The sequence below is a fragment of the Cyphomyrmex costatus genome, unplaced genomic scaffold (assembly GCF_001594065.2).
Source record: "Cyphomyrmex costatus isolate MS0001 unplaced genomic scaffold, Ccosl1.0 scaffold111, whole genome shotgun sequence".
NCBI classification, from domain to species: Eukaryota; Metazoa; Arthropoda; class Insecta; order Hymenoptera; family Formicidae; genus Cyphomyrmex; species Cyphomyrmex costatus.
In genome coordinates, this window is record NW_017275075.1 from 132,779 (window position 1) to 142,559 (window position 9,781).

General features: G+C 37.4%; 1 protein-coding gene across 1 annotated transcript; it reads left to right on the forward strand.

Moving 5' to 3' along the window:
• The first annotated feature begins 4,381 nt into the window (after window positions 1-4,381).
• On the forward strand, window positions 4,382-9,543 carry LOC108776232 (uncharacterized). Its single transcript, XM_018542779.1, has 3 exons — window positions 4,382-4,540; window positions 7,937-8,232; window positions 9,387-9,543. The coding sequence occupies exons 1-3, from the start codon at window positions 4,382-4,384 to the stop codon at window positions 9,541-9,543; spliced, it is 612 nt and encodes a 203-aa protein (XP_018398281.1).
• The last annotated feature ends 238 nt before the right edge of the window (window positions 9,544-9,781 follow it).

Genomic DNA, 9,781 nt, shown 5'->3' on the forward strand with positions numbered 1-9,781 from the left:
ATAAAAGTTCAAGGTTGCGGGTATCCTGGAAGTGATAATATAGAAAACATGGAAAAACGCTATAGAATCAATGATGAGAGCTGCCACAGCAAATCAGTTCGCTATCATTTCCGTTACGCGTATATATTTTTTATCAAGTGATCTTCAACAACTTCAACCTATCGTCCAATACCCGTATTTATATTGTAGAATATAATACCCTTTATATAAATGTGAAATTTTTTACATCAATTGTTTTAGTTTACAAAGAGCTCTCTATTTTTTATTTTAATTAAATCGAAAACTCTTGCTGACGATTTGGAAATTTGTTTTGTAGAGGAGGTCTTGAGATTAGGCTTGACTGGCACTTGACAGGAATTTGATTGATTGGTTGTTTTCGAATTCTCTTGTTATTATTAGAATTATGAATTATTAACGTACCAGTTTAGAACTAATTATAACCGCTCGATTCTGTTGAATAGATGAGACTTTTGACTTTAGTTCGCGTGTCCACTGCTGTGGATTCCGTAGAATTGAATTACAACTCCAAGACGTAATAAAGCTCACCCTTCTCGCGTATAAATCCTTGTTCGCCGTCGTCGAGGCAAAAGGAAACGAATCAACTTTCCACCGACTGTCTTCTCTAAGGATTATCCAAAAAGATACCGATTAGCGACAAGCAAGTTTCCGATTCGCAAGACGGGTCTAACACGTTGCAACTGTCATTTCGCAAGGCGGATTTAATGCATTACAGCTGTTTGAACATCAATTACAGTCGACGATGAAAGTGATTATTATCAATCTGCATCAAGTCTGAAAAGTCTGTCTATTATGTTTTGACAGTTGTTAATATATAATTGTATAAAAAGCAACCCCCCCCAGTAAAAAAGCTGATGTTATTATCGTCATTTTGACATTATAGATGTCACTTTGACGTCACTTCGACGATAAATAACTTTGATGTCACTTTGACGATAAATAACGTTAGCTTGTTTGCTGGGGAGGTTTTACAACAAAACGTTAAAGAAATTAAAGCAGACGTTTTCGTTCCACTTTCGGCTTTCGAGCACTTTATCATTCATTTCAAGCCACTTCTAAGGTGCTGACGAACGGCGGGTATTTTTTTCAATTTTCGCTTTAAGCGGCACAACTGCCGTGGAAAATGGATCCTCCGATACCGCTATTGTTGACCAGCGTGATAAACTGACCTCGCATATGTCTTCTTTTGTTTCAGAAATACCCCGCGCGCTGTTACGTAACCATTTATTTTTAGTTGGCCACCGATTTTCTGCATTGTATCCCGCAATCCGACCTCTTCCGAATAAAGAGAAATGATCGAAGCCGCGGAAATGTTTTCTACTACGCTATCAAAGATACACTTTGCACAACTGCGGTTCTATAATCGGAGTCTTCGCGATACTATTTAATTCTGCAATACGTTATTCTTGTCGTTATTTGTGTAACATGTCAACATAACATTCGCAGTGATATGCAGACATAAGATAAAAAAGCTAAACGTTATATAAAAAAATATATATGGAAAGAACGACTTTGCTCGAAGTATTTAAAAATTTAACTGGACAGATAAGAAATAATTTTGTTATATCATTAAAATAATTATGTAGATAATTTAAGCATGATGGACAGTGCTATAAAAAGCTCTGACAAATTCAAAAATTATAAAATTTAGAAGGCTATTCGTGCCATGTTGGATGTTATGTGCGAATTACGAATATTATACATAAATATCATAAATAATAATAAGCCATAACTATATTATGGCTTGAATATTCCTCCAATTTTTATAATTTTTGAACTCATATTCTTGAGAGCCTTATTTATTCGTTGAATTTTAGTCTTGCAAATTATTTTGATGATCCAGAAAAATTATTTTTAGATCTGCATAGCTAAATTTTTAGATACTTCAATAAAACCGTCTTTTCCGTTTATATAAAATTTGATTCTAGTTGAGCAGTATAAAAGTCAAGAAAGTTTTTCACTAAAAAAAATAACTGTTTACTTGCTTTTAGCCGAGCTACGCATCTTGGTTTTTTCTTTGTGATAAAGATTCGTGGACGAATGGACGTTGCTTAGCCGACCATGAGCAAACACGCTTTGCATTCAGTCGTAGAGCTGACGGTCTGATTCCGTGTAGATAGATAACGAAGGTGAGTTTTACGAGATCGTGATTCAATTTAGCGACAGTATCATGAACTCATGTCGACTTGGAAAGATATTCCATGATGTTACGAGATCACGAGAATACGAGCGAACTCGATATCCTTTCGTGGCAAAACGAAACTTCGCCTTTCTTGTTACCCGCTGGCCATTTTTCTTTACGAATAGACCGACCAACCATCCCGCCCTCGCACAAATTTTTCGCTAAGATTTTATTACGTTACTGGATCATCCATTTAAAGGCCTGTAAGATATCCGCCTCCGGCCACCGTCGATCATACGATGTCCAAAAGTTAGAAACGCGAACGATTCTTTGTGACTTATATGGCTGCGAGAAAAAAGAAAAGTATATTTGCACCTGCGAGAAATAAAAGTATTTAAATTCAAAATTATTAATTCTGACGTATAATTTGTAATTGTTATCAGAGAAACATTTACTGTTATTTTACTGTAATTCTACCTCCTCAAAGTTGATTAATATGAAGTACCTATATAAAGTACGATCGACAAGAGAGTTTACCTTCGACCCTTTATTCCATTGTAACCAATCCTCGGAAATCTGAAAGAGAAACCAAAGTTGTTACTATTTCGCAGAATATACAGTCCCCGCTCATACTTACGATTGAAAACACCATATGGAAAACTAAAGTCGGACTTAAAGAGAAAGATATTGAGTTTATTGTCCGTTTTATTTGACTTTTCCATTTCTCTCTCTTTTTTTCATGATGCGACTTCGATTTGGGCTCAGGCCGGAGGCTACAGTTTTGCCACTTTTATCGAGGGAAACTTTCTTCCATAATACTATCAGCAAAGTGCCGATCTGTTCATTCTTAATGCGACGTTAAGGTGATATTATAACGAAAATGGCGCGCGAACGCAATTCTCCTTTCGCGATTCTCTAGCGTGATATAAATTTTTTTTGCTGATGTACGTAAAGTCGTCGAACCCATTTTGGCACTCGGCCATTTGCGAAAGAATTTGCAGAAGCAGTGCGGATTTTAGAAGGAATTTTCGAGCGTTGTAAAAAATGTATGGTTAAATGTATGGTAGAATGTGACATTTAGATTTTAAAGCAAATGTTCTCAAATTTTTTAAATAATGTATTTAGAGGGAGATATACATAAGAGTTATAATCGATATTAAACAAAGAATTTTTTAAGTCAGTAAATACATAACTAATAAGGAATAAGGGCTTTTAAATATCAAATTGGAACTTAAGTGCTTAAGTATTGTAATATTTTTAAGGATATATAGATTTGAGCAAGATTTTTTAAAATTTAATGAAAAAGTAGCAATGATAGATCAAAGCAAGGAAATTGCCAAAGCAATTTAATTCTACAATGCAAGATTCTGTAATACATAAAAAAAATTTAAAGTTGCAATAATCTTTAACTTAAAAAAAATAACATACTTTGTTTTTTTCAGTAATTAATAATTAATTTTTTTCAGTAAATTTTAATAACAGCAAATATCGAATCGTCTTGTAATTTACATAAAATTAAAACTAATTTTGACTCTGCGTTAATTTCTTCTTTAGCATAAATTATTATGCTTTTCAAATGTAAATCAAGAAAGAAATTAACTGAATTAAAACACGCTCGTTTCGTAGCGTTAATAACTGTTAACAACGACACAAATAATTAAAGCGACTCCACCGAGATACGTGGCAGGCACGCATTCGCTCTTTCACGTATTACAGCGTTTCTCGTCGCGACGTAGGTACATTTAATTCGCACGACACGAAGTACACAGGTGCGAAGAGGTCCCATCGTGATGTAACTTTTAGCAGCCTTGTATCAACACGACGCAGTTTGCAAACTTAACTTATTAACGGGGGCGCGTTATACGCAATTTCGTCCGGCGTTGTATAATCATGCCGTGGCGGTGATTTCAAATATTTGATCGAGTCACGTCCGGATGCGATACGCGATGCGCGATGCGTTACGAGGCTGATCGTTAAGCACGCGTTGTCGGTGAGAATTGCTTCTCGCCGGATCGAGTAAACGACATTATGTACGAATAGCTCGAACCACGAAACCTCATCGCTGGCAATTCGCCGGCAACTCCCGGAGAACCGGCGCAAACATTTGCGCTGGGGGTTGTTTAACAGTCCTCGCAACACATGAAAACGATGCCTCCAAACCAATCCAGTCTTTGCTGCCTTCGAAGCTCGACGACACTTAATCGGACGTCGGGAAATCCCACGTGTCGCAAACTCTAGAAAATGATCAGGTCGATTGTTACTCTTCTCTTGTTCTGTCAATTGCTCAACATCGGGAAAGGCCTGTGGGCGAATGGCACTCGCGACGAAAATTCAGAGACAGCGCAGCGATTCAGGCTGCGAAGGAGCCTCACGTTTCCCAGTCCGGAGTCTATGCTTTTGGTATGTAATTAGTCAGTAGATTACATCACCCATTGAATATAATGCTTATTGTTGATTGCTCAGTAAAAGAAAATGTATATAATTTCATAAGTTACTTTCTATTATAGAAATTTAGTTTGAGTATTTCATTTTCTGTATAACATTTTATCATTTGTATTACTTCAATTTTGTATTACTTTTTGTACTCAATTTCTATAACAAACATATAAGGCATTTAAAAAAGTAACTTTCCCAACCCTGTTTTATAATTAAGCATAGGGCTTTATAATTTATAAGGAAAATGGAAATGATCAAATAGTATTACATAATGTTAACATTAATTTATATTCCAAAGTGGTTCAGAGAGAGAGAGAGAGAGAGAGCGACAGGTCGGCGCAGTTTCCGCTATTCTGATAATTAAAACTACCGTCGGGATCGTGCGTGTCAGAAAATGAATGTATACGGCCGTTTTCATGCGCGTCATCCTTCCTCGTGTATTCGTCCAATTTTCCGGACAGAGTGTTTCCCACAAATACTACCACGACGACGGTTCCTACAGTCCTGACCTTCGAAGAGACGGGATAACGAACGTGAATGGCACGAGGAAAATCGTAACGGGTTCGTTTTCGGCGTTTTTCGGCTACACGGATAATTATCCGCCTTACACGCATCGACGGAGAATTATTTGATCATCGTATATACCGATACTCTGACGCATACATAAAATACAACACGTCAATCTTTCGTGGTCTATTCAATTTATGACAGCTGACGACCGGGTAGAGACGAAAGGGTTTAGGACATGGGAGATCGCACATATGTACAGAATGTTGCTGATACATCGGGTTAGCGGACGTAACGCATGTCGACCGCGTATGAATTTCGATAAAATCGTGAGAATTTCCACGGAAGACCGTATCTCGGCGCGACAGCGCGTCTGGAGAGGACAGTTTAACGAGATTCAGTCTGGGCTTCGTACGCTCTACGTGGGAAGCGGTTTTTTTTTTTTTATATTCATGTCGCCGAAGCCGTCGGTGAACGAAATCGATACATTCCACGAGCCAATGATAGACCACTGGTTAGTCTGGCGATGTAGAAGCAGGGAGACACATTCGTTACTCGCACTAATTGAAGATACGATCGGACCGACGCGACGACTTAAGTTGGAAAATTTATATAGAATTCGGAGAATATTGCAGTCCAAGTTTCAGTACAGCGAATATTTTCTTGCGCATTATTATTGAAGGCATGTGCGAAGAGTGCCAGGATTTTTATCCAGCATCAACACCATTTTACCGAAGCGTGGAGCACATTTATTTAATAAATGTACGAGGTGAAAGCATCTTGTTAAAATTATGAACAAACTTTTTATTTTCATTTCTGCAAGCAGTAATGAAGTTTTATAAAAAAATTTTGAATTAAATTCACAATAATTCTGTAACAATCAAATAAGTATAAGCTTATAATTATAAAAATTAATAAGAAGGCTCTATATGTATAAAACAATATAAAAATGCAAATAGATTATCTTCTTTAACATTGATACGTGTGCTTGATAGTTGCAAGGTATCTTATCCGTTTTAAACCTTACATGTTTTACATTAAATTGACGCAGAATGACTTTTACATATGGATTTATTTTGATTTTTATTTTTGACAAGGATCAAAGATGGAATAACAGATATGAAGTCTAAGTTTATATACAGATTCTCGAATTTTAGTATTATGAATTTATGTAATGACAGTTTAACTTTTATGTAGATATATTGCTGTATCATTGAAAATGACACGATCGATGTCGAAACTTGTTTGATTTTGTTTTATTGTATTATCATATGAATTAAATTAATGTGTTAGATAAAATTGGCTCTACGCCCTATTTGCATTTTTATATTATAAGCTTATAAATCAAGCTAAAAATCTTATATGGTATATTTTTTAAATCTCGGTATTTGAGAAAATGTTTTACAGATTTCATATTTCATAAAACTTGGTATTTGAAAAAATACAAATAATTTTTATATTTTAGTCATACACGAAAAGAATTTTTTGAAGTGAATCTACAAATTTAACTACCTAAAAATCTGAAAATAATTTTGTTAGATTATCAAAATAATTATATTGTATAAGCCGCTCAAACTAATTGTTAGAATATCCAAACTTTTTGTGGGATTACTCATCATATGCTTGAGCGGCCTCAATAATAATTTTGGTAATCCAATAAAATTGTTTTCTGTATCTAGCTAAATTTTTATATTTCAGTAAAATTTTTCCGTTTATAATACTGTAAATCTGTTATTGTATTTAGCCACAAGTTTGTATCTATTATTAGCGGAAAATAGAGAAAGAGTAAACGCGATAATTCTCAGAGCTTGAAATATTTCGAACGCGAAAGGAAGAATAGCCTTCGTCGGCAAGAGACATCCACGCCGGAATTACGCTTGTACGATACGCTCGCAATCAATTATTCGCGCATAATGTCGGGTCCGGGCGCGTATTGTTTGTTCCGTGAGAAAGAGAGAGGCAAAAGAATTATTGCGTGTCGGCTCCTTTTTTCTTTGTTTCCCGCCTCCTTCTACCTACCATCTTCTGGGCGAGGCTGTAGTATCCAGATACTCGGTGGCGGAACGATTCTACGCGGAAATTTGCGGTTTTATCGGAAATTCATACGAGGGATGGTCCGTGCAAACCCCGGCGCGGAAATTGGACGAACTTCGTACGACCCACGGAATTCGGAATCCACGACGTGTGTGCGGCCGCGGTCATCGCGATTCATCCTCGTTGTGTATACAACACTGGACATCACCGTACATGGCACTGCCGGCGAGAATAATTAAATGCGCGTGATGGCGGTATCATTTTCTCCACGCGACGAAGCTGGCAATAATCAGCGTGTTGATGACATCGATAATCGTCCATTACTGAATAGAATTAGTAATTTGAGATGAAACTTGTTGCAAAATAAAGAAAAATTGAAAAAAATTATTTATTGGATATACAATACTTTAAAAGAGAAAAAATTTACGCCAAGTGCATAAAAAAAGTATTTAATTCTTCTTAATTAAAAACGGACGTGAAATCAATGTAATTATCCAAGTATTTCATTACGTAAGACACATAAGATTGAGCGAGAGTTACTAAAATTGTCAAGATTGAAATCACCTTTTTTCAAGAAAATGGCTCAATTTTTACTCTTTAGAGTGAAATTCCACTTTAAAGAATATAGGGAGTAACTGCATTATTCAACGAAAAGAATAAAATTACTAAATAGGTCTGTTTAAGGAAATTTTTAGATAGATAACGAGGTAGCGACGTGGAATATCGCAATGCGAGGATAAGCGTCGTGAAAATGATTGCTCGTTCTAGTGAGAGTATCGTTATGTTTTTCCGCATGAATACCGTTTTCTGCTTTCACAGCTGATCTTCGGTCTAGGCACTCCGTTGCAGCTGGATCGCGAGAACGTAATCGTGGGTGTATTTACGAAAATGATATATGCCATGCCGACCAACGCCACGGATTTCACCGAACCAGGAGTGTATTATGGGAAGACCAGTAGGAGCAGGTGGAGCTTTTACAAGTTGTTCGAAAAAATAACAGCCATGTACGGCTTGGGCGGCAAAGAGTGTTTACTCAAGGCCATTTGCGAAGTCGCTTCCGCCCCATTTGACGTCCATCACGGTTTACTGGGACAATTGGTACAGACTTTCCTTAGGTAAATGAACCATGTGCTATTTGAAAAAATTTACGTACTTGAGTCTCGCGTCGCGACGCGAAACGCAAATCTTTTTTCAGATAGCGATACACTGAGAAAATTTTCTGGTTGAAAATGGACGAAGATAATTCTAATCGTATAATCAGTTAGAATTCTAATGATCTCAACTGCGCTTGTAATAGATTCGATTAAAAATATTCTGATTTGTTCATTTCTTCAATCAAATACTTTTTTTAGTGTATAAAGATGAAAATAAGTCCAAATACTGTTATTAAATAGATATCTCTTTATTTGAACTTTACATGGATAGAATGATTTTGCTAAAATATTAAAAAATTTAGCTAAATACAGATCAGAAGACAATTTTATTGGACTATTAAAATAATTCTAAAAGACGCTCAAGCTACTTGCTAGAATATTAAAATCTTTCGCAGCATTAATTGCTGACATTCCTACAGCATGTTTGAAATTCCAATAATTATTTTGATCCAAGGCAAAATCACTTTCAGATCTGTATCTAAGTTAATTTTTCAAATATTCCAGTAAAATCGTTTTTATCGAGTACGTGATTTTAAATTGTATCGATATTAATTCCGTTTTTAATCGACAAATGGTTTTATCGGACTCAATAATACGATACTAACTAATCGTTTCGATCTCAATTTTCACTGAGATTACGTCGACTACGATACTCGTTGAAAGATACACTACCAAAGTGTCCGATGTATGTTAATATTACGATGTATCCTACATATATTTCCCCGGCGATCCCGTCTGTATGGAAGAATGTCTTCATTATCGATAATCATTCGAAGCAGGCGTTTTCGTCACCGGTGAGAAAAATCGATTAGCAGTGCCGCAATAAAACTTCGGCACCGTCAGTCGCCCACGCATAACGTCAATTACACGCGAACATAATGTCACGACGCAGACGGCGACGGTATTTAATAAACACCGTATATCGAGCGCACGCCGGGATTTTCCGATAAACCGGTATCCGCGGCTCGCCGATATTTTCGTTTTGTTCCGCCGGCGCCGTTTCCGAAGCGACGAACACGGTCGTTGTAATTTCTCACGGCGCGGCGTGGCGCGGGCGGCGCGACAGCCACACGTATACGTATGCACGTGTATGCGGAAATACCATGGAATTCCAGGCCCTCCAGCACCCGGGAAGAGTACGACGAGTACGGGGATCGGGAATATCGGGCGGCTGAACGGCTGGGCGAGCTGGCGGAGGGCGCAGCCTGCCACGCCCTTTATCCGGAATGCCGCAGAAGTGTGCTCGACGTATTTTCCACGTTGACCACGTGAGACGATCGGATGGAAATCTCGGCGGGAAGAGCGGCGGAATTGCGTCGGAGGTACCCAGACAAGCCCGGGAGATCGCTGAAATATCGGATCGCCGAACGATTTCATCAACACGCCGGGATTGGAAATTGGAGAAGTTTGATATGTTGGGAGAGCACGCTTTCCAAAGCATACACCGTTAAATTCATAGCGTCAAATTATACCCACGCAGCTTGATTTATTTTTAATTGTTTCGCCAATT

Bases quoted from the DNA above. Each gene is read 5' to 3' on its own strand.
- LOC108776232 (XM_018542779.1), top strand. From the start codon at position 4,382: ATGATCAGGTCGATTGTTACTCTTCTCTTGTTCTGTCAATTGCTCAAC. The intron at 4,541-7,936 runs GTATGTAATTAG...CTGCTTTCACAG, and splicing joins GTCCGGAGTCTATGCTTTTG to CTGATCTTCGGTCTAGGCAC. The intron at 8,233-9,386 runs GTAAATGAACCA...ATGGAATTCCAG, and splicing joins TTGGTACAGACTTTCCTTAG to GCCCTCCAGCACCCGGGAAG.